The 26,642-nt window shown below is 41.8% G+C and overlaps 1 protein-coding gene across 5 annotated transcripts in view; it reads right to left on the bottom strand.

Annotated features, from left to right (window-relative positions):
* The window catches only part of LOC136864803 (arrestin domain-containing protein 2), a 534,353-nt gene that overhangs the window by 458,944 nt on the left and 48,767 nt on the right, over positions 1–26,642 (bottom strand). For all 5 annotated transcript variants that reach the window (XM_067142214.2, XM_067142212.2, XM_067142210.2 and 2 more), the window contains exon 2: positions 11,564–11,716. In XM_067142214.2, coding sequence (XP_066998315.1) covers positions 11,564–11,675 — 112 coding nt within the window. In that variant the 5' untranslated portion in view covers positions 11,676–11,716. The remainder of the gene's footprint in view (positions 1–11,563; positions 11,717–26,642) is intronic.

Genomic DNA, 26,642 nt, shown 5'->3' on the forward strand with positions numbered 1-26,642 from the left:
AGGATTAGAGCGAGCGTAGCCCAAGGGTCACTTATCGGCCCAATCCTCTTCGTCCTATATACAAATGACATGCCCACTACGGAACTCACTACCACATACCTCTACGCTGATGACACTGCTATCACAGTCCAACACCCACAACTAGCGTGCGCTCGGAAGAGGCTCCAAGTAGCGCTAAGAACTCTCGAGCCATGGCTAACGAAATGGCGCATCAAGGTCAATGTTGACAAGTGCCAAGCTGTGCTGTTCACTAGGAAGAACAGACGCACACGCAGACCAGCCAACATTAAACCGCTAAAGCTTTACAATCAGGATATAACATGGCATGATAAAGCCAAATACCTAGGAGTAGTCCTAGACCGAAAGCTCACCATGCTATACCGCATCAAAGATATCCAAAGGAAAGCTCAGATTAGACTCAGCCAGCTATACCCTATACTGAACAAAAAGTCCAGTATAAACACAAACGTAGCCATAAATATGTATAAGGCCTTAATTAGGCCAATAATCATGTACGCAGCCCCAGCATGGGGGTTCACTGCAAAGACGAACCTGGATGCGCTAGAACGAATACAAAATAAATGCATTCGAGCAGCGGCCAGACTCCCTTTCGACACACCCATACGCCAACTACGCGATATTGCTAAAGTCAGCTCGATTACGCGACATATACGAAAACAAACACTAAGAATGTACACAAAGTCATAGGGTAATAAGATCAACCCGTTAATAAACGGGATCGGACGTTACAACGTCGACCTCTACAAAAAATATCCCACACCGAAACACATTCTGTTCAGCCACAGGGTTGGGGGGACGAAGAGCCGATAGCTGGCTCCTCCCCAAGCTGACACCTAGACACCACTTAAACCACACACTGCAGACAACATGTACCTATGTAAATATGTAAATATGCTCCCATGATTACAGCTGTCTTTAACCCAGGGACCAGGCGAGGAAAGACTGATAAGCAACACAACACGAGAAGACGATGGCAACTCAGCCAGACGCCCAAGGACGAATCAACCACCTCCGCCCCCCGAAAGAGACACGGGAGCGGAACATCAGCCCGCGCCCTATAACGAAGACAGCAGTAATAACATAGTTGCTATTTCGTGTCATTCTTCTATTACTTAGGTAGAGCACTGGACGTGAGCGCAGGCAAGCAAGCCGGCACTCCAAGGAGCACCTGTGTATATATATATTATTGTTCTAATAACCCTAGCATAGTTGCAGATCTGCAGTGACAAGTGTGTTCCAATAACACCGCACAGAGGGACATCGCCAGGCGGAAAAAGAAGACAGCCCCTTGCACCAAGTAAGGCTTGGCTCTCAATCCCCCTCTCCAAACGGAGACTTGGCACCAGGGACCACTGGCTGCTGGGCAAAGGAACGATCCTGTGGCCCAGAGCCCAGACGCTAGTGGACCCGAGCCGTCCCGGCAGTGACAAGATGGACTGATCCCCATAATAACAAAGAATGGCAAGGAAATGGTTATGACTGCATGACACATCTTCCTAACTAACACAACCTCTGGACTTTCCAGCCCACATCCTTGCATGTGCTATCAAAAGTTGTCAGGTTTTACATGTAGGCTCTCTCTCTTTTCTGCCTATGTGGTTTTTCCCTGACCCTTCAATACCACACTTCAACACCACCTTACCAAACACAAACTCTTGCCGTGGTAGCGAGTATAACTCGGAAACCGGCAGATACTCCTTGTATCACTTCCCACTCTTCCCTGCTATCTCTTTCTTCTTAGAAATTAATAGCATGTCGGAGGCCAAAAACTGGTATTGCCAGAAAACGTCTTGAGGCACTGTGATTGTTACTAGCCCAAGTCAAGGCTTGGAAGTGGAGGCCTCGCCCACACATGCTAGAGAGGCACCCATGGTTCCTCCGCTTGGGTAATACGGTGATTCAGGTGAAGTGGGGCTGGTGACTGAGGTGAAGGCTCACTGCGGGGTGCTGGAACCAACACATCACTTTGCTCTACGTAGCCTGAATGAGCCGCGGGTTAGGAAGGGGGCGATCCCAACCTAGGGGGAAAGTCATGGCTGTAAACTCAGTCATGATAACGCGGAGTGGAGACCACGTGAGTAGGCCTACTGAAGGGGGAACAAACCTAGCTACGTTCGGGCCAGGGGCGGACTGCTGGATGGACGACTGAGGGGCGTGGTCTCTGCTACGGAGAGCCTGAGTTGCGGGAGGACAATGTCTGGCTATATGCCTCACCACGGATGGCGAGAGCGATGCTCAGAACCCTAGAAGGGGCAAAAACCCTATGACCGATTGAAATATGGATGCTTATAAAGAACCAATTTCAGAAACTTCGACATCAAGGGAAGCCATGGAAGCTCCAGTAGAGCAGATCCGGGAGCAAGCCCAAAATGAAAAAATGGAGACAGAAGTCTCAATTGGACAGGCTGTCACAAACTCAAAACAAGAAATGGCAATGGAAGCTCCAGTAGAGCAGACTGCTACCACAAGCAAACCAGGAACGTCCGTAGAGACAGAACTGAAAATTTCTGCATCGAAAATCAACAGATTTCATATCAACAGACCACCTCGCAACAGTGCATATTACAAGGAAAGGAAGAGAGAGAGATAGGAAGCCAAAATAGTGGCTGGAACTTGTACGGAGAAGAAGCCAAGGAACAGGAATCGGCGAGAGGCTATACCTCCAACAACGCCCAAAAGGCCAAGGTCGGGGGATAGTACGCCATCAAGTTCTGCTACAAAACCGCCCGCCACGAAATGGTTTCCTTTTTGGAAAGAATAACTTCAATCAAGGTAGCAATAATACTTAAAACCTTTCCAGACGGAAAACTGAAGGAGGAAGACGTGAAGGAACTTTCATCTGCTCTGATAGTGCAAATGAAACCACTGTCGGACGGATGCCTTCCAGGCTTCGAGTCTCCAAGGCTGGAAAGTGGAGCAATGGTACTGATCTGTGCAAATCCAGAAACTAAAACCTGGCTAGAACAGACAGTGGCCAATGGCAACCCTTGGAAAGGGGAGAAACTGGAGGTGGCAGAAGCCAAGAAGGTGCTGAATACTACAAAGGCCATCACCAAGATTCCTCGTCCATTTGACAAGATGAAGGTTGATGATGTGCTTGTCCGGATACATCAGCATGACACCAAACTTCTGACTAAAGAGTGGGGAGTGCTGTATGCAACAACTACTGATGATACAGGAAGGACAACTGTTTCGGCCCTTAATGAAAGAGACTTTGAAGAGCTCACGAAGAGAGGCCTTAAGGCCAAGCTTGGACTTGGGCAGATCAAATTTCAAGTAATTAAGGGAAAAACAAAACCTAGTAGACTAAAAGTTCTACAGGCCAACCTACAACATAAAAAATCAGCTGTGGCCAATTTCGTCAGGAAGTTCAAGTCCGAGGCTATCGATGTGGTTCTTGTACAAGAGCTATGGGTAGATAAAGGCAGAGTAGCAGGACTGGCGAAATCTGAAGGTAAGCTAATGTACGATACTACACTGAATATGCCTAGAACATGTTTACTTGTGAGCAGAAGACTAAAATGCCTTCCGTTGCAGGAACATTGTTCAAAGGACTCAGTGGCGGCCAAGATAAAACTTGGAAATTGGGAAGGTCCCAGAGAAATAACCATAGGCTCTGCATACCTCCCATATGACTCAACTAATCTGCCCCCATCAGAAGAAGTTGAAAACCTAATTTGCAATGCAAAGAGGAAAGGTGAACACCTAGTCCTTGGAGTAGATGAAAATTCACACCACACAGCATGGGGCAGCAAGAACTGCAATGCAAGAGGTGAGTCTTTACTACAGTTTATTATTGGAACCAAGTTGACGATACTAAACATAGGAAACAAGCCTACATTTATAAATAAAAATCGTAGGGAGGTAATAGACATTACACCAAGCACTACACATATTGCAAACTTTATTAAAGACTGGAAGGTGCTGGACGAACCATCATTGGCAGGCCACCAGCAGATCCAATTTGCAATAGATGCGAGACTATGTGGGATTGAAATGTACAGAGACCCAAAAAGAACTAACTGGGATAGATACAGAGAAGTTCTAGGGAAGGCTGTACAAAAACTAATGTGAGAGGACAGAAAGAATTGGATGAGGCAGTGGAACTATTAGAAGAGGCCATTATAGACTCATTCCATGACAACTGTCCTCTTGAAGAAAAGAAAAACACCAAAAAAGGTGGTGGAACAACAAACTAGCCAAAATGAAAAAAGAGGTTAGGATGTTGTATAGAATATCATCTAGAAATGGTATGTGGGACGTATATCATAGGAAACTCACTGAGTATAACCTAGATATACGGAAAGCAAAAAGAAAATCTTGGAGACTGTTCTGTGAGAAAGTGAAATCACACACTGAAACAGCAAGGCTCCAGAAGTTTCTTAAAGCAACCCATATAAATCAGGTGGGGACACTGGAGAAACCCAATGGGTCATTTACTCAGATGGGGAAGGACACGCTGGAGATGCTAATGGCATGTCACTTTCCTGAGGATGAGGAGATGACAGAAGAAGAAGAAGAAGAAACGGAAGGAACAAAGACCAGAGCTCGAAGAGCAGACTGGAACTGTGCCAACAGAAAAGGGCAAATTATGCCCAAGCCAAAGCATACATACCAGTATGTTTAACCTCCTCCATGTTGAAAGCAATGGAGAAAATTCTGGATAAATATATCAGAAGAATGGTGTGACTGAACTCAACGTTACATGAAAATCAGTTTGCATATAGACGTGGCAGATTCACTGAAGTAGCACTCAACCAGTTGGTTTGTAAATTATTTTTTTTTTGCTAGTTGCTTAACGTCGCGCCGACAAAGATAGGTCTTATGGCGACGATGGGACAGGGAAGGGCTGGGAGTGGGAAGGGAGTGGCCATGGCCTTAATTAAGGTACAGCCCCAGCATTTGTCTGGTGTGAAAATGGGAAACCACGGAAAACCCTTTTCAGGGCTGCCGACAGTGGGGTTCGAACCTACTATCTCCCGAATACTGGATACTAGCCCCACTTAAGTGACTGCAGCTATCGAGCTCGGTGGTTTGTAAACTAGAGGAAAGCTTAGAATATAAAGAAATTGCACTGGCGGCATTTCTAGATATAGAAGGAGCCTTCAGCAATACAACCTATGACTCTATGATCAAAGCATTGGAAAAGAGCAAGGTGAGTAAAACCGTCGTCAAATGGATTAAATCAATGTTCGATGGAAGGAAGATAAAAGCAACCCTCTTTGAAGAAACGCTGACAGTTAGGGCCACCCGAGGCTGTGCACAGGGAGGAGTTCTTTCGCCTCTGCTGTGGAACCTTGTGGTGAACAAAATCATAGCTATACTAAACGAGCAAGGTTTCTATACACAAGGATATGCAGATGACCTAGCGATTGTGGTACGAGGTAAGGTGATGAGTGTTATCGAGGACCTCATGCAAAGATCACTCAACCTTGTGGAGAACTTGTGTCGGGAAGAACAACTATCAGTCAACCCGAACAAGATAACTCTGGTTCCTTTTACAAGAAGGAGAAAATTAGAGGGAAAGAGATCACTGAAGCTCTTTGTGCCAGATATATATACGGAAGAACAGGCACTGCACCTAGGTGTAGTGTTAGATAAAAATCTAACCTGGAATCCACATATAGAAAGGAACATAACCCGGGCCAAGAACTTGCTGTATGCATGTAAAAGAGCCGTTGGGAAGACATGGGGCCTAAGACCATCAATGGTAATGTGGATATACACAATGATCATTAGACCATTGATGGCCTATGCTGCAATCATCTGGTAGAAGAAAGTGAGTCAAGGAAAAATTCGGCAGTACATTGGATAGCCTAAAGAGAATGGCATACATAGCCATAACTGGGGCTATGAGAACTACGCCGACAGAGGTCTTGAATACTTTACTAGACCTCCCATCACTATGCAATTTCATAAAAGGACAGGCTAGAATGAGTTTATATAGATTGGCACAAGCAGTGTGCTGGAATGCACAAAGACCCAATCTAGGACACTGTAAAATTAACAGAGTAATAACAGAGCTGTAAAATTAACAGAGTAATAACAGAGGGAGTTCTACACATGCCTTCTGATCATATGATACCGAAGTACAACTTTGAAAAACCGTTTGAGACCCAGATAAGTAAAAAAGAAGACTGGGATATCAACAAATGGAATACTGAAAAAGAAGGTATAGTGTGGTGGTGATGGTACAGGAGGAGGGATCAACGTGGGAAGACCTGAGAGATCAATCCAGATGAGCCTGGGCAGACACACTACAGTCTTTCAAGCTGAAATGATAGCTATCACAACATGTCTTCAAGAAAATCTGAAAATGAACTATAGGAATAAGAACATTTTCATTTTTATGGACAGCCAAGCGGCCATTAAGGCACTAGAGGCAGTCCTGATAATATCCAGAATTGTCTGGTATTGCCACTCACTTCTCCTGAAGCTCTCAAAGTATAACATTGTCAAAATAATATGGGTACCAGGGCAAGCAGGTATAGAAGGAAATGAAAAGGCAGATAAACTGGCCAGGAAAGGGGCAGAAACACATTTTGTAGGTCCAGAACCTATATGTGGGATTTTCTATGGACAAGCGCAACATTACATAGGAAAATGGGTACAAAAGAAACAAATGGAAAACTGAAAAATACTCCAGGATGCAGGCTTGCAAAGGAACTGAAAGAAGGACCAAACAAGAAGCATACTAAAGAACTGTTGAAACTCAGCAGAGAAAATATAAGATGGGTAGTAGGACTGTTGACAGGACACTGCCATCTGAAAAAACACCTACATACAATTGGAGTAATAAGAGACAACATACGTAGGAAATGCAATGAAGCAGAGGAATAAGCTGAACACATACTTTTCGAATGTGAGGCGCTGGGTAGAATCAGACTCTCCATTCTGGGACTACCAGGTGAAGAGAGAGAAAAAATCCAAGAAGACCCAATAAGAACAACCTGCAGCTTTGTGGAGGGAGCAGGTATATCTAGGTGGGAATGAAGGAAAAACATGGTAGCAAAAGATTTTAGAGCTCGACGCTAGTTAGGAACTAATATTTAGAGGAAGCATAAATAAAAGGAGAAGAATTGGTGCATAACTCGGGAGATAATAGATCTGACTGACGAACAGAGAAAATATTACTTTCACTGTCACTATTTCTCTCCAGACACGACTCTGAGATGATGCTGGCATCCACGGGATGATTTTCAATTAGTTCGAACACATGTCGACCCATCTCCCTTTCTTCCGAAGTTATTTAATGGGAAGAGGAGAAACATTTTTCATGGAAATAAAGTAAAGCATACTCTAGAACATTAGCCGGATTCATGACTGCTCTTTCAAAGGAACATGTGTCAACTGGCTAGCGCAGAAAGTTCAAGGTAATCCGGTTGCTTCAGCTGGTCACCAGGGCTGTCCACGTCGAGCTATACGCTAACGCAAGCAATTCTATCAGACAGTTCCGTATCAATTTCAGGACCTTACAGATTGAAATGGCAGCTGAATTTTGATACATTGCTTTCTCACGGACCCCTCATCCTCTCTACCGAATTTCATTGTAGATTTGGATATGACAGTAGGGACAGTTCCCTTGTAAGGTCTTATTTTGAGCCTTGTATCTATGAATGAAGAAAGGACATGTATGCAATCAGCATTAAATGCAAATGGAACACATCAGCCTCTGACAACCATCACTATGCTTGTGCGATTCATTCATGGTGCGCAATTGTAAATGAGTGTTTTAAAAATGTACAGGAATGACAGTTAGCTGGACTCAGGATAGCTTATTCATAAGATGTGAAAGCAATGAGAACTGGTGGTACAAACATGTGGGAACCATGGCGGAAGGGTACTCAGAATGAGGAGATAAAGGCTAAGTTAGGAATACACTTGACGGATAAACCAAGTACAGTGGTGGGATCACGTGAGATGAATGGAGGAGAATAACAGACTCGGCCATGGAGGGTAAAGAAACAGAGGGAGACCCTGTGTAGAGCTGTGGAACTAAATGAGGCCACAGAGCTAGCTGTAAATAGAGGACTATGGACGTGCTTAGTTAGGTTCAGTTGGAGTTGTGATGTGGAGCTGAGGCTTGAGTCTGTCTGCAGTCTATGATTGCCCCGGGTTGGGCGTATAAGCGCGGGAATCTGACAAAGACAAGCAGTCACTATCGAACAGAGACTGTTGGAATGCACAATTGATGTAATGAGCGTCCATGGCTTATTGTGACAGTGGATGCATGGAAATTGTGTAGTGAGTAACTGTGGAACTAGAGAGACTGTGAATGAGCGAGCCAACTGGGAACTGTAGTATAAGTAATAGCAGTTATATAAATCTTAGTCTTTGAGTTACACAGTACCAGTTGTGTGTTTGTCATCCTACCTACCAGTACGTACGTATAAAGTCCTGTCTTAGTTTCAACAGTTAGTAAGTAACTGGCCACGTCTTTTTTTAAACAAACAAACAAACAAACAAACAAACAAACAAACAAACAAACAAATAAATAAATAAATAAATAAATAAATAAATACTGTTAAAGCCAAGCATGAGACTGACATAGGTCAATTAAGGTAGTAAACATGTGCTAACCCATACCAGAAGATATAGCAGACTCTTACCAGATATGAATGTGGACATTTGGACTCGGTACATGGCAGGTTGGCCTTGCCTGTCATCTTATGAAGATGATTGTTGTTTAATGGAGCCTAATACTGAGCTCAATGGGCCAACACAACTGGCTTTATGTCGCACCAACATGGGCTAGGAGTGGGAAGGAATCCTCTGTGGCATTAATTAAGGTACAGCCCCACCATGTGCCTGGTGTGAAAATGGGCAAACCATGGAAAACCATCTTGAGGACTGCTGACAGTGGGGTTCGAACCCACGGCCAACTTCCTTGGTAACGATCTTGTCCTGCGCCAGTCTAGCCTCTCTTGAAACAGCAGTACGTCCCCTACCACTATTTCACTCTGTTACATAAATATGACACACTACTGTTGCCTCTCTCTGTCCCTTATCAGGAATATGTTTCTTGCTAGTACACAAATACAGTACTCTGCCCATTGAGCTACCAACACAGTCTGACCCCAACTTGGCAGGTTCGATCCCGGCCCAGTCCGGTGATAATTGAAAGTGCTCAAATAAGTCAGATTTACTGGCACGTAAATGAACTCCTGCGGGCCGAAATTCTGGCACCTCAGCATCTCAGAAAACTGTAAAAGTAATAAGTTGAACATAAAGCAAATAAACATTATTATATGATTTGGTTCTATTTCTCTTGAGCAGATAGCAGATGCTTAGATCAATAATCCTCCCAAGAGAAAGATTGTCTGGCATGAATAGCTACAGTCATTATGGTATTCAAGTTTTTTTCTTTCAGGAATTAAGTCAACTATGATTGAATTGAATAAAATTAAATGGAATTAAGTAATTATTCCAAACAGTTTTCAAATAGAATGCCAGGGCTACACTGATGCAAAAAATACATTTTTTTAACAAGTTGTTTTATTATAAGTGATAAATATCATTTTTGATCTGTATTGATGATATTTGATTGAAATAATAACAATAAGTTATTTTATTAATTTGACCACCTAATCAATACAATAGATCTTTTCTTTGTTGAGTTACATTGACATGTTAATGCCAAGATTTATAACTTAAAATAACTTATTGTTATTTCAATCAAGTTGTTTTATGTAGCATCGATACATCTTATGACGACAATGGGATAAGGACCTGGTGGGAAAATGAAAAACCACAGCAAACCATCTTCAGAGCTGCCGACAGTGGGAGTCGAACCCACCATCTCCCCAATTCGCACTTAAGCGACTGCGCTACCGAGCTTGGTAAAACAAAACAAAAAATTAATTATAATGTAATGCCAGGCAAGTACCACAACAACAAAAATCAATTAGTCTAATTCATGAAAGTGGCAGAAGAATGATAATAATCCGAATAACGTTGTCAGCTGTCAACAGTTGAGGTAGACCCAGAACAAAGAAAACGACCTCCAATAATTAGGCATTAAAGCCTGGAGATGAAAAGCTCTTAGATCGAGACTAATGGAGGTACCAAGATTCTACATATATGGACTGGCATCGAGAGAGAGTCAGTGAGTAAAAAACTGTCTTCACATAAATGATGTATCTTTTCTAATTGATTCTCAGCTATTTACAGGGTCCAATTTACTTTTATTCTCATTTCAGAAACATCTTGTGCACAGCCAAAGGTGTGACAAATATTTTGTATTGCCTTAAACAGTTCATCTACAAAATGGACACATGGTTTGCTCTTCACTCAATGTAGCCCCACTGACGTCATCTGTCTCAGGATTTTAGAGATCTTTGTTTTCTTGCCCTTTCAGTTGATTCAATTGCAGTAGTTTCTGTGTTTTGCTTGTTTGGAGCTATTTCTCTAGGAATACAGCATGGAGAAAGCCCTGCAAGCTGATGGAGCCACATCAACCTGTCTGACACCAGATGACATGCACATTCTGTGATGGAGTAACAAAGTGCCATAGCTGATGTGAGGACAGCTTGTGGTTAGCTTCACCACTAAACACATGGTTCTCATGCAACCTCAAAGATATTTTAATGGGCTTAAATTTCAACTCTACCTTCTACACAGAGAAATGTTATATGACAAATACATCATATGGTGAAAATAACCACTGGTCTTACATTACCTTCACACAAAAGAAAAATATTTGAATTTTCTCATTACAATGTAAATGTGACATTAAAACACTGGCAAGTTACATTTTGTACAATCAAAGTAACCCACTCCCTACTTCAGCCATAGCAAACAAGTGAAGTGATATGCAAGGCATAGAACAAAAGTAATTTTGAAGTGATGGGCAATTCTAACCTCCATGAATAGTTGATAAATGAAAATCTGTTTTAAAACCAGTAATGGGCTAAAATTCAAAGAGGAAGATTAGGAGGAAGAAATGCTCTACATTCTTCTTAGGGGAAGTACATTTAAAATGGAAGCTGCAGATGATCAAGAGGTCAAAAGTTTTATTCCCAGTTTTGACAGTGATCAGTCTACATGGATTTTTCTCCCTTTCCCACATTCATTCCAGCCAAATAATAGGAGAGTATCCTGTAAGTAATGGGAGAAGTTCCACCAATATTTATCTTCAAATAAAGTAATAACAAAAAGCACTGTCTCTACTGCAGGTACCATAAAAACACAGCTATCAGACATTACTCATGCAGTCATAAGAACCTGAATTGATGATCAAACTATCCTTAGCTCTAATGAAATTCTTCTCTTACTTGACATTTGCCTATTAGTCCAAAAAGACACCCTCTATACTCTGAGCACCTCTACTAATCTGTACAAAATGACACACATTGAACTGGTACAACACCAGATAGATGAACAGTTGATATCTAAATAGTTACTACATAGAATATTTACTTAATAGACCTAACAGCATTACAAAATGGATCCTATTCTAACAACCATTACCAAGTGTAACAGATGACAGGAAAACATAGCCACACCACTTATATGAACACTTAAAACAAGTAGGATATCTCACCACGTAACTTGAAGTTTTCGACTGTATCGAGCACCACGTGACCTACCAGAATCTCTCCAGCGTAGTACATTTCCCGCTCTAACCGGATATCAAATTCACGGATATAATCCATAACGGACTACTGCTGTAAATGTGCAACCATAGCTTCACCACCTGAAATGAGAAAATATTTTGAAAATATGGTTAGATGAAGGCTAAAAAAATGGGAAGAATGACCAGAACAAGCTGACATCTAACAAGCAAAAGGGAAAAGAAACCAAATGGGACTGGATTTTTCCACAAAAAGTCAAAATGAGATAGACATTCAATACAGAGCTATTTTTGAAAGGTGGAACATGTTACCCAAGTAGCACGGGGTGTAGCCAACGAGGTCAATCATGTAATCAGCTCATGTGACGTATCAGTGTGCTGCCCCCCCCCCCCCCGCTTTTTTTTTTTTTTTTTTTAGGCCACACGCATTTTATGAACATCCTACAACCATTGGGCCCTGCTGGAGGATGGAGCTGTGCACATTCTCCAGTGACCTGAAGGCGTCATCCCATGGACTGCAGAATAATACTGCTCCTGAATGGATGCAATAAACCACCATTACAAAAAACAAAACATTTGTTAATGTACATTAGGTCCACATACAGCACATCCCCATTAGGAATGTTCTGTCTCCGTTAATGTTGAGGGTTTCCTACTTACTGGCCTCGCATCAGAACAGATATGAATTACCGAGGACTGAAGATGACATTAGCTTACAGTCAACACTAGGGTTGGGCACTATGTCCCTGTTTCTGCACAAGGTGCCGGTGCACAGTTATGTTCCGCTGTTCCAGAACACAGAGTGTCAATTGTTCCGAAACATTCTCAAGCGAGCCAGGGACACTGACTCGCTGTCCCATCAGAAGCGCCACTATGCATTGCCCTTCGCCTACTAGCTGAACTGTACACCGGGCGCACGGGACGCGGGACTGTAACTGCGCAGTGTAGAGAGAACTTCGAGAGGCAACATTACATGCTCCGCGCCAGTGGGAACTGGGAGTGTGCCTGTACGGAACGTGCTGTGTGGTGTGTGCCTGTGTGTAGTTATGGCCATGTCCAGCATAAAGCTGCAGGGAACGTGAACGAACAGTCGGAACACTGAAATTCGCGCCCAATAATCACGTTAAAGGCTGCTTTTAGGTTAAGATATTTCCGGTCAATATAAAATACACATAGCACGGTTACAATGGCAGTGCAGGTGTTTAAAAGTAACCAATTCAAGAATATTTTTACCAGTTGAATGTATTGGCCTGTATTGTGAGTAATTAGTGAGTAATTAATATCTCGAAAATATCCCTCAACACTTTCTCGGGGATTGACGTTAAACATTAATTTGGACTTTAAGGAAACTTTTAAGCCCAATAAAAATATGGGTCGTCGCTTTGGAATTAAAAATATAACTGGATGAATACATTGTTGTACTTTCGTGCTGTTAGGCCGGGCGCACATTGAGAAGCAGTTGTTCGCAGAGCAGGGAAGAGCAGAGCAAAACAGCGCAAAGCTTACAAAATTGCAAAGTGGATGTGAGCGCACACTGCCACGCAGGGTCTCGTCGGTTTTCAGAAATAACATGTTTTCTTTAGACTCTGTGATACTGGGGCATCCAGTATAAAGAGGCTCTTTTTTCCTTTTTCTTCAAGCATTCGCGATTTTTCTCATTTTGTTAGTCATCTTCACAATTTCCCTTGTGCTCATGGCAACGCGGTTATTCAGCTTAAGACAATCGCAATAAAAACAACCACCTTCGCCAGTTTACAAGACTGAACAATATTTCTATGTTACCGATGCTCGGCGTTCATATGGACTAAGCAAAGAATTTAATTCATGATTATTTTTTATATTTTTACGTCGCACCGACACAGATAGGTCTTATGGCAACGATGGAATAGGAATGGGAAGGAAGCGACCGAGGCCTTAATTAAGGTACAACCTCCCCCCCCCCCCCCAGCATTAGCCTGGTGTGAAAATGGGAAACCCCGGAAAACTATCTTCACGGTTGCCGACAGTGGGGTTCGAACCCCCTATCTCCTGAATGCAAGCTCATAGCAAGGCGATCCTAACCGCACGACCAACTTGCATGGTAAATTCATTAATAGGATCACAGTGGGGGAGAGGGAAAAATATGTATTTACAAATGTACTGCTAGATTTTCATCTAGTTGTCACAAGACACAAGATACTAAAATCAATCAACATTGACAATCTGTTGTGAATGCGTTTGCATTTATATTTGACAAGACATGATAAATGATTTTCCGTATTTATCTCTTCACATAAATGTGATGATGGATGACGGCGACGGAGTCGGCGATGATGCTCTCCATAATCAGCATTAGATCTTTGTCTTAAATTCTATATGTTGCGAGAACTTGGGTCACGGATTGTTTCATAGATATATGAGGATTACATTCTTTTGTTTGCTGTTTGTTTAACGTCGCACTAACATATCGAAGGTTTTCGGCGATGGAAGAAGGGTGAAAGATTGGGAAGGTAGCGGGCGTGGCCTTAATTAAGGTACAGCCCCAGCATTTGCCTAGTGTGAAAATAGGAAACCACGGAAAACCATCTTCAGGGCTGCCGACAGTGGGGTTCGAACCCACTATCTCCCGAATGCAAGCTCACAGAGGCGCGACCCTAACCGCACGGCCACTTGCTCGGTGGATTACATTTTAGGCCTTTCTCTAAACTACCTTGTTACGCAGCGTGAATAAAATTATTTATAGCCTAGACTGTAGTGCCTTATTCCCCGAATTTACATACCGATTTTCATTAAATTCTGTTCAGCCATTTTCTCACGAACATACATACATACATACGTACATACTGCATTGCAGTCCACATGATTCACATAGTACCTACAAAACATGGTGAGACTGAATGGCTGTGGTAATTTTCTCCTCCATTTCTTAACTAACTGTGTGACCCGTGCGCAGGAAACTGTATTTCGAAGACTGCGCGTGGTAGGCGGAAGTAGGTGCGGAACCGGCTGCTCTTCTCTGTCCTGCCCTGTCTGTCAACTTGCGATGGTGCAATGATTTGTGTGGATTACAAAAATCTGCTCTGCGCTGCACTGCTTTAGCTGCTTCGCCTGCGTCCCAATGTGCGCCCCCGCCTTATGCTCTCTGCACTTCGAATTCCTTCCCTCTCAACTTCCATTTACTTTCTTCAATATCTCGAAAATTTCCCTCAACACTTTCTCGGGGATTGATGTTAAAAATTAATTTGGACTTTAAGGAAACTTTTAAGCCCAAGAAAAACACGGGTCATCGCTTTGGAATTAAAGATATAACTGGATGAAAAAATGTTGACACTCCAACACAGGGCGGCACACAGCCAGTATCGGCAGGCAGACAGCCAAGACCAACTAATCTATCTAGTGCGGCCTTGGCACAGCACGTTCGGTTCAGGCACATTCCAGCTGAAGCGGAGCATGTCCTGTTGCCTCTCGAAGTTCTCTCTAGGACGCAGTTACAGTCCTGTGTCCTGTGTCCCGTGTCTCGGCACTCTGTACCGAAACACTCCGCCTCAAGTTCCTAATGTTGCGGAACAAGTGAACAAGTCAACACAAGACAAACATTCTCCATTCAGATCAACTCCAGCCTGGGCTTTGTTTATTGTCATGCCAAAGCAGACTCTTACCAGGAATTAGATTCATTTCAAATCAAATGGTAAATCTGAAGGAATAATTGGGATTCTCGGAATTTAAACCGTTTCTCCTGTGGAACACTCAGTTAAAATAATAGCTTCAAACAAACAATTTTTCAAAGTTTTTACTACACATCGCGTCACATTACATACCTTCACCAGGTGTAGATTACAGAAGTAGTTACACAATGGCAGTTCAATCAAAATCATCTTGTCTGTGACCTCGATCAAGTGAGAGGTTACTGACACTGGATATAACCTGATGCCCATGGGAAAATGCTGATTCAGCTCCCATTGTGTTTGAACTGCTCTTGTGTAACTACTTACCTAAAAATGTAATAGGCACCCTCCCACCCCCCCCACTCAGCTTATGTGGTGGTGGGCCAGAAGAAGTCAAGAATTCGTAAATTTTATAGAGTAATGAGCAGCTTCTTAGCTTCTTCACTATTGTGTACTGAGTAATAAACTGGATGAATCTGAAGAACACCAAGTCACTTGTTCATTTGTCAGCGATAATACTGCCCTTTCTTTAAACCTTGAAAGGTACTTGTTGGATTTCATGATTAACGCTATCAATCAATTCTTGAACGCTACCTACTAAAATACATACATCAAGATTAAGGGTAATTTTTCGTTCTATCTTAGATTATTTTCCATTTCTGACTTAAAATAATGCAGAACCAAAAAGACTCTTATCTTCTGAAGATAAAGAGTACTCTCATGTTAGATTTGAGCGCCAATTTTGTTATATCTGGCCAGATACACGAGGGCAGATCAGAAAATAAGTTGCACTTCCCAGTTATGGCCATTTATTACACCACCTATACAACAGCAACACGACAATAACGGCATACACTGTAACGTCACTTTTCCACATAGTTTCTAAGAGACTCCAAAAATTTCTGCGAACGCACAACCAACTTGTCGATGCCAGATGCATAGAAATTTCCTCCAGCGTTCTACAACCACTCTGAGACAGCGGCCTTCACCTCCTCATCGGTCTGGAAACCTCGACCACCGAGCGCCGTTTTGAGCTTACCGAACAGATGAAAGTCACATGGCGCTAGGTCAGGACTGTAGGATGGATGTTGCCAGACCTCCCACTTGAAATGCTGCAGCAGTTCTCTCGTTTGGTGGGCCTTGTGAGGTGTTGCGTTATCGTGCAACAAAATCACACCAGCGCTCAATTTCCCCCGGTGCTTCTCTTTAATCGCTGTACGCAACTGCTGCAACGTTTGACAATATGCCGCCGCGTTGATCGTCGTTCCTTTCGGCATGAATTCCACGTGCAGCAAACCCTCCATGTCAGAGAGCACTGTCGCCATAACCTTACCGGCTGAAGGTTGAACCTTGGACTTCTTTTGTTGTGGTGATGAGGGGTGCACCCATTCCACTGATGTTCGCTTCGTTTTGTCTCCTGCGACGATTCGCCGCAGAAACCTGTTGCCGTCTGTGGCATAGCATTGCAAAAATGCCAGGGAGGATTGGAAACGTCCCTTGTGCTCATCAGTGAGAAGACGTGGGACCCATCTTTGACACAGCTTACGATATCCAAGGTCCTCGTGAACAATGGCGAACACACTGCCATATGACATGTTCAGCTGCGTCGCGATTTCTCTCAGTTTAATGCGCCGGTTCTGTCTAATGATCACATTCACACTGTTGACCTTTGCACGGGTCCTGGACGTTGCGGGCCTGCCTTAGCGATGGTTGTCCGTGATATCCGTGCATCCAGCTTCGAACTGCTGACACCACTTTACGATACCTTGCCGGGAAATGACCGGCTCCCCATACACAGCACTAATTTCACGATGAATGTCCGTGCAATTCTTCCTTTTGGCCCATAGGAATCGGATTGTCGCACGCATCTCATATTTGGAGTAAACGTCCAGTTGACACACCAACTGCATTTGGCTGCTATTCACACAATACTAGACGAGACACCGCAGCGACCTGCCTAACAGATGTGTGGGCAGTGTCGGTCCCTTTCTCCGTTGTGCCCACGTTTGCGACACACAGCGCGCTGCTGCGGCGCGTTAGTGCAACTAACCTTTTGATCCACCTACGTAATATCTTTTTAAAGAATTGTCACTTCATCAGGCTTCAGTAGCTTTAACTTTACTTTGGACACTTCCACCTAATCAACACTTGTAAATTGTATTGTAGAATTTTATTCTATCCCGTTTATAGTAGGACTAGTTTCAGTCTGTTACTAAGACTGTCTTCAGCTACAAAGATAAACTCAAAAATTATATATCACAAACTTTAAAATGTGATAAAGCTCTATATTATAATTTTTTTTTTTTTTTTTTTTGGTTGAGTCTTCATGAATTAGAAATACCATTTACAAGTCCATTCTGTAACTCTATAAAAATATTGTTTTTGCCCAGCAATGTAAAAAAACTAAACACATTAAAACACAATAAAATACAATTTTAAATATCTTAATCTTCATCAAACTTTACACCAACTTTAATAAAGACTATTAAAACTTTTGTGCAATGCAATTGTAACTTCTTATGTATGTAGCTTCTTATTTATGATGAAATGCTACTGGTATGTAAGTATGAATGTATGCAACTAACAATTATTTAAATTATCAGGTACCTGAGAGGCAGTTAACTCCTTGTTTTGATTTAGCTACATTAGTATGAATGGAAGCAGCTGAATGTTGTCAAAGGTGGATGTCCTCAAGAAATTCCTTGTTGTTCTTATGAGTCAAATGCACCAGCTTGAAATTGGGAAAAAAAAAACATCACATTTTATCACTGGTTTTCCAAAAGTAGATTTTGAACTGAATGCTACTTTTTCTCTCTCGTGTTGACTTTCTTGATGGTGTGTTGCAAGATGACAAAATTGCAGGACAAAAACGATGCTTTTATAGTGTTATATAATGGATATGTAAATGGTGTTCCTAATTTATGAAGACTCAACCAAAAAAAAAAAAAAAAATGTAATTTATATTGAAGAGCTTTATCACATTTTAAAGTTTGTGATGTATAGTTTTTAATTTTATCTTTGTAGCTGCAGATGGTCTTAGTAACAGACCGAAACTAGTCCTACTATAAATGGGATAGAATAAAATTCTACCACACAATTTACAAGTGTTGATTAGGTGGAAGTGTCCAAAATAAAGTTAAAACTACTGAAACTAGGAAATCAACACGGAAACTATGGAAATCATACTTTATGGCTTCATCAGGTCTCGTTCCTCTCGTAACAACAGGTAAGATTTTATGAAAACCTATGATGAACAAAGCTTTCTTAGCAGGCACCTAGGGCCTAAGGGCTACTTCCCTGCACGATTTTGACTCCTACTTGAAGGGATTCCGGACAATTACTTTAAACTGTTATTTAAAATGAAGTTATCTCCTAGAGTATAGATGAAAATTACATACTGTATATGACATTTTAATCTACATTAGTTATGCAAGGTGAATAAACAATTTATTTTGATAAGGATTAACTAATTTAGAAAGTTGTTTCTTTACTGCATACTATAACATAAAACACTTATAGTGGGCTATGTGTTCGATGCTGTCATGACAGACAATTCTTACCCTCATACTATAGAAGCATCTTTAAGGCACATAATAGGGGTTGTTTCATATTTCACTCACTTCACTTCAATTGTTTACTGCTTGGCTTCCTTTGGTCAAAGGTGAATGTTTCTACACATAAATCTTTCTTGAGAAATACTTTATCGAACCGTGAAAACCACTTCAAAATCCATCCGGTGGTTCTCGAGATAAGCCCAAACTGACTGACTGATGTACCTGTGTAGTATACACGTTGTGGGTAGGGCCTTCTCTTCCACTCTACCAGAAAAGTGATACAACTAGAAAAAATAACTAAGATAATGACAGTGTTTTCTTGCACATGCTCATTCCATGACTGAACGGTTATGAGCCCATTAAAAGGGCTGTTTAATAAGCAGGGCTGAAAGAGGATCAGGTGATTTGAATCCGGGTAGCTGAGCAAACGTTTGCTAGCAAATTAATAATAATAATGCTATTTGTTTTACGTCCCACTAACTACTCTTTTACGGTTTTCGGAGACGCCGAGGTGCCGGAATTTAGTCCCGCAGGAGTTCTTTTATGTGCCAGTAAATCTACCGACACGAGGCTGACGTATTTGAGCACCTTCAAATACCACCGGACTGAGCCAGGATCGAACCTGCCAAGTTGGGGTCAGAGAAGGCCAGCGCCTTAACCGTCGGAGCCACTCAGCCCGGCTGCTAGCAAATTAACTGTGGCCTTCTACATTAATGCTCATCTAAGCACGCTGCTGAACTCGTTCACAGGAAGTGTTACAGATCTGCGGGCTGCCAAAATTAGATTTCAAAGGCTCTCAGGATCTTCCAGCTGCTGAGCATACAGTATTTAAAGATATTAACATTAAAAGTCCCACCTTCTTTTTTTATGACCGCATAGGATCACTTTAGTCAGTCCATCGTTCGGGTTTCTTTGAGGGGATTGTTCGGGCTTTGCAGTCCTCCCAGTACTTCTTCAGACGCCCCGATCTTCGTGCCCTTTCCTCGGTTGAAAATAAGTGTGTTGTTGGTTTGTTTTGTGTAAGGATAAAGCGGAGGATTGTTTTCTTGAGTTTTGTATTCCATTTTATTTGTGGTGTCTTCTGTTGTAAGGCCTATTTCCTTCAGATCCTCTCTTACTTCTCTGATCCATTTACATCCTGTTGTGGTATTTTTTGAAACAAAATTGTGTTGTACTAGTTGTTTCAGAAGTCTCGAATCCTGCATCCTCATGATATGTCCAAAGAATCCCAGTCTCATCTTACGCATAGTATCTGTAATGGGTTCTAGCTCTTTGTACACGACTTTGTTAGGTATTAACCGCTACTGTCCATCTTTTCTGATATTTTTTGTTGATGCAGGTTCTTCCAATCCTCCTTTCAATTTTCAGAAGTCTGTCAGTTTTTTATTGTTTATTCAGGTGAAAAAGTGTTTCAATCAATCAATCAATCAATCAATCAATCAATCAATCAATCAATCACTACTGACCTGCATTTAGGGCAGTCGCCCAGGTGGCAGATTATCTGTTGTTTTCCTAGCCTTTTCTTAAATGATCGCAAAGAAATTGGAAATTGATTGAACATCTCCCTTGGTAAGTTATTGCAATCCCTAACTCCCCTTCCTATAAACAAATATTTGCCCCCAATTTGTCCTTTTGAATTCCAACTTTATCTTCATATTGTGATCTTTCCTACTTTTAAAGACACCACTCAAACTTATTCGTCTACTGATGTCCTCCCACGCCATATCTCCACTGACAGCTCGGAACATACCACTTACAGTTCAACAATAATAAAGGTGTTTTAATTTGTTCCACCTATTCAATACTTATATTTTCACTTATAGTGGTTACATAAATAGATTCTTAGTTACATGGGACATGTTTCGCCCTCAATTAAGGGCATCTTCAGCCTAAGCACAATCATCAACAATACAACTAAATTAAAAGTGGAAGTTAAAAGTTTGGTCAGTTATTAAAATTCAGAACATAAAAATGTGAAGTGATACAATATATAAAGATGCTAATGGAAAACTGTCTTATGATTGTCGGAGACTAAAACTCCTTCCATTAAAATTCTAATTAAAAACAGTTCATATAAAATATTAGTGGAAAACCAAAGTGATAATAATATAAAGCCAAAGACATGAGGGCGTGAACACAAGCATAAACTTGATTGTCATGAATACAATCTTTCCAAGGCCGCTGATGAAATTTATCAGCAAGTGAGACAGAAGCATCTGTTGAAAAATTGTAAGTGGCCCTTAGCACCGGTAGGTAATACAATTGGCTGAAACCTTGCCAGAAAATGTCAGTAGATGCAGAAATAATGTTTAATGTAAGTGGAAGTTGTTATTTGTTATCTACTGTTGTGTTGGTTGCTGCCCATCTGTTGGCTCTGAGTCTGGTGTTGCCACTCATTCAGTCACTCTTTTTTCTGTGGTATGAACAGATAGTACGGACATGCGCAGGAGAGGAAACTCACTGAACAGACCACCTGCATTTCTACTCCTCTTCTGTTCCTTATTTTTGTCATTTGTTTACATTGCCATATCCTCTAAGGAGTAACAATTATTTCTAAATGAGGTTTATAACATGTAACATACCACTTAATCGAGCAGCTCGTCTTTCTCCCAAGTCTTCCCAGCCCAAACTTTGCAACATTCTTGTAACGCTACTCTTTTGTCGGAAATCACCCAGAACAAATCGAGCTGCCTTTCTTTGGATTCTTTCCAGTTCTTGAATCAAGTAATCCTGGTGAGGGTCCCATACACTGGAACCATACTCTGGTTGGGGTCTTACCACAGACTTATATGCCCTCTCCTTTACATCCTTTCTACTACCCCTAAATACCCTCATAACCATGTGCAGAGATCTGTACCCTTTATTAAAAATCATATTTTTATGATTACCCCAATGAAAGTCTTTCCTTATATTAACACCTAGGTACTTACAATGATCCCCAAAAGGAACTTTCACCCCATCAACGCAGTAATTAAAACTGAGAGGACTTTTCCTATTTGTGAAACTCACAACCTGACTTTTAACCCCGTTTATCGTCATACCATTGCCCACCGTCCATCTCACAACACAATCAAGGTCACTCTGCAGCTGCTCACAATCTTGTAACTTATTTATTACTCTGTACAGAATAACATCATCTGCAAACAGCCTTATCTCCGATTCCACTTCTTTACACATTTCATTGATATATATATGAAAACATAAAGGTCCAATAATACTACAGGGTCAGATAAAGCTTCGCCTTAATTCTCTGAGTTCTATTTTCTAGAAATATAGCCACCCATTCAGTCACTCTTTTTTCTGTGGTATGAACAGATAGTACGGACATGCGCGGGAGAGGAAACTCACTGGACAGACCACCTGCATTTCTACTCCTCTTCTGTTCCTTGTTCTGGTCATTTGTTTACATTGCCATATCCTCTAAGGAGTAACAATTATTTCTAAATCTCTTATTGAATTCTGTTAAGGTACTTGTGAATTGAGGAGTATTAACAATAAATTAGAAATAATTAATAAATAACTAATTAATAAATACGTATTAAAAATGGAAAGCGATGGGGAGTTCGTTGAATCTTTATGCAGTGAATATGAGTTGGATATGCAGTTAGCACCGCCAAGGAATAGAAATGAAAATTATTTACGTAAGTGCTATGGAATTCTCCTGGTTCTAATCGTGTCATTCTGATTTCACTGTCCAAATTCAGTAGTGATTATTCTAGTTTTTTCTTTCTAATGGTAGAATATGATAGGGTCACAGCCACATATCCTCCCCCCATGTGGGTGGGGGCAGTAGAATAACACCCCATGGTATCCCCTGCCTGTCATAAGCGGAGACTAAACTTGGGAGTGTGGGTTGGCAACCAAGGGGCCCTCAGCTGAGTCCCGGCATTGCTTCCACTTATTTGTGCCAAGCTCCTCATTTTCATTTATCCTATACGACCCCTCACCTTAATGGGGTCCCAGGGGCAGACTGTGTTGCACATGTTGTGGTGGGTTGGGTTGGGTTGGGTTGGTACTGAGTTGTGTGTCTATGAAGAGCAGTGTGTTGAGATGAACACAAACACCCAGTTCCTGCGTCCGTGACTTGGCCAGAAATTGAACCTGGGACTCTATGAACCAAAGGCTGCAACACTGACCTTTGAAAATGGTGAATTATGATCATAAATAATAACAAACATGTAAGTGTATTTATCGTTATAACGAGCGAGTTGGGCGCACAGCTGGAGCTTGCATTCAGGAGATAGTGTGTTTGAACACCACTGTCGGCAGCACTAAACATGGTTTTCCGTGGTTTCCCCATTTTTACAGCACGCAAATGCTGGGGCTGTGCCTTAATTAAGGCCATGGCCACTTCCTTCCCACTCCTAGTCCTTTTCTATCCCATCATCACCATAAGATCTATCTGTGTCAGTACAACGTAAATGAGATTGTATGTAAATTTATTTTTATGTTTGTAGTTTGAGATTTACTATGCCTAACAAAAATGTACCAATATCAGCAGTTCCCTTACACAGTATTTTCTGACAAGTATTGGGAGCTGGAAACGTTTATTTTCTTCCTTACATCCGTATATCATATATCATTCGCTATCTCGCTGTATTTCCTTAATCGCAAATACATTTAGAAATGTATAAACATTTATGTTTATGTTTCATCCAAGTTATTTTATCAAAGATTATAAAATTTGCTTGATCCAAGTTACTTAAATCATAGTTCCTTCACAGTGTAATACAGACGTAAGGCTTGGAGGCAGACATCCCTCCCTAACTAATTAAAACGATTATCAACAATGTGTGTCTCATACTTTATTAATTTTAAAAATACTCTATATACTGTGTTCTATATATATTGAACTTCATCAGTACCCTTTCCTTTTCATCACGAATATACAAACAACTAAACAGCGCAAGGTAATACAAAATACGCAATACAAAATACATGCCAAACGCTTTGTTTAAACGTCAGACCGCTGTCCAGGAAGTGTTCCAACAGGATCAAGTTTAGGACGAGCCGCTGTCCGATCCCATACCGGCGCATGCACAGAATGTAATGTATGAATCTGTTGGCGACCGTCAGAAACCTGTGTCGGAACGAACTTCCTGCTGTCATAGAAAATTGCTCTCCAGACCATAACTCCCGGTGTAGATCCAGTGTATCAACACCACAGACATGTGGAATGCAAGCGCTTACCTGGCCTCCTCCTAACCAACACACGGCCATCACTGGCACCAAGACAGGACTGGCTTTCATTGGAAAACACAATGGACCCCCACTTCATCCTCCAATGAGCTCTCGCTTGACACCACTGAAGTCGCAGGTGGTGGTGGTTTGGGGTAAGTGGAATGCACGCTGCAGGGTGTCTGGCTTGGAGCTGTCCTTCAAGTAACCAATCTTGAACAGTTTGTTGCGTCACTGTGGTGTCAACTACCACTCGAATTGCTGCTGCAGACACAGTCTGCTGAGTCACAGCCATAAGCTGAATACGGCAGTCCTCCCTCTCAGTCGTGCCACGGGGACATCCAGAGCCCAGTCTTCTTGTAAGCGTACCTTCCTGTGACCACAGCACAGCGGAGACATTCCTGCCAAGTCGTTCTGCAATAGTGTGGAAGGAAAATCCACCTTCATATATACAGTCACTCCGTCCAGTCTCGCACAGTACAGTCCATATTTAAAGCAAACCTAATGTGCAACGTCATGGGGCCGCTACTAGCACCACGCTAATGCGATTTGCGGGAAATGTGAATGAACGTCATCTTTCAGATGCGGAAACATAACTGCCAACGTTCGTTAATCCAGCACAACCCCTTCTTGGTGTTTGGATATTTCTTTCTGCCAGTGTATTTTATACATTTAGGAAATATGTTTCTGAAAATTAAGCTAAATTAAACTTTTAAGTTTAAAAAGTAGTAAATATTAGGCCAATATTACATGAATAAAATTAAACATGTTAACATTACAAAATTCTGTTTACTGAATTAAGTATTGGATTCTGTGGCAAGGGGGTGCGACCTCAGGCACTAAATGTTTGAGAAACCCTGCCATCGCTCATTTACTACTCTATACAGTACATCATCTGCGATTCCAATCCTTTACTCACAGCCTAACATTTATATATATAAGAAAACAAACAACAAATGGGTAACTCATGGAGAATTGAAATAACAAATTGTAAAGCATAATTAACACAATGTACATAGTCACAGTCAAGCATTTTTTTTTCTTTTTGCACCTTGTTTTACGTTGCACAGACACAGAAAAGATCTTATTGCGATGATGGGGTTGGAAACTGCTAGGACAGGAAAGGAAGCGACCGTGCTCTTAATCATTGTACAGTCCCAGTGCCAAGTAAGGAATCAAATATATTCACTGCAGAGGGATCCAGTGTTACTAATATTAGAAGACCATTTTCTTTTTTTTCTGATGACCCACAAGAGAAATTTATTTATTTTACAATTTGGTTTACACTGCACTGATACAGAGAGGTTTCATGGCAACAAAGGGGTAGGAGTAGGAAGAAGTGATAATGGTCTTAATTAAGGTACAGCCCCAGCATTAACCTGGTGTGAAAATGGGAAACCATGGAAAACCATCTTTGGGGCTGCCGACAGTTGGGTTTGAACCCACTATCTTCCGAATGCAACCTGACACACAACAGATGGACCATACTTGGTTTCAGAGTGAAGTGAGTAACAACTCATAGGAAAACGTCATGCTATGAATGTGAAAATTCTAGAGATGAAAACTTAGCACTACTGAGCGAGTTGGGTGTGTGGTTAGGAGCGCGCAGCTGTGAGCTCACATCCGGGAGATAGTGGGTTCGAACCCTACTGTCGGCAGCGCTGAAGATGGTTTTCTGTGGTTTCCCATTTTCACACCAGGCAAATGCTGGGGCTGTACCTTAATTAAGGTCACGGCCACTTCCTTCCCATTCCTAGGCCCCTCCTATACCATCATCGCCATAAGACCTATGTGTGTCGGTGCGACGTAAAGCAAAAAAAAGCAGTGACACAGAGTGCTCTATCAAATCAATACAAGGACTGATGACAGAAACAACAAATATAGTACCAATAGGATATAGATATTTGTCAACAACATCATCATCATCATCATCATCACCATCACCACTTGCTTTTATCCAGCTGTAGCCGGGTAGGGACAAATATGGTTCCGCTCCACTTTCTTCGGGCTTTCCACCACTCCTCCTCCAACACTGTGTCCCAGTCCAGGTTTCTTTCTATAATACTGCGTTGGATTGTGTCCTTCCATTTCAATCGTGGTCGTCCACAGCCTCTCCTTCCTTGCATTTCCACCACCTTTTCTTGGCATTCTTTCGTCACTCATTCGCTTTATGTGCCCAAACCATCTTAATCGGCTCTTCTCTATTCTATAATTAATCTTTTCCACTCCAATTTCTTCCTGGATTTTCTCATTCCTTATTTTATCTCTTCTACTCTTCTGTATCATGCTCCTCAAGAACTTCATTTCGGCTGCCTGTGTTCGACTCTCATCCTTCTTTGTCATTGTCCAAGTTTATGCTCCGTAAGTTGTTGTGTATGTATGTTGGGTATTCAGCCCGAAGGCTGGTTTGATCCTTTACAGCTCCACCAACAGCTGTCATAGATAGCCTAGGTGTCACTGAAGAGGCATACTAGGGAAGCGAGGAGTGAGGTAGTTTCCCGTTGCTTTCCTCACTGAGCCAGATGTTGCTATTGCATATCGGTCTGCCAAGCCCACTGAAATGCATGCACCAACCGACCCTATGAGCGATATTTTCACACCATTCATAACAGGGACTGGCTGCATAAGGAATGGCATTACTAGCTTCGCTCATACCTCGGTCACTTTCATATT

Source organism: Anabrus simplex, chromosome 2 (assembly GCF_040414725.1).
Source record: "Anabrus simplex isolate iqAnaSimp1 chromosome 2, ASM4041472v1, whole genome shotgun sequence".
Lineage (NCBI taxonomy): Eukaryota > Metazoa > Arthropoda > Insecta > Orthoptera > Tettigoniidae > Anabrus > Anabrus simplex.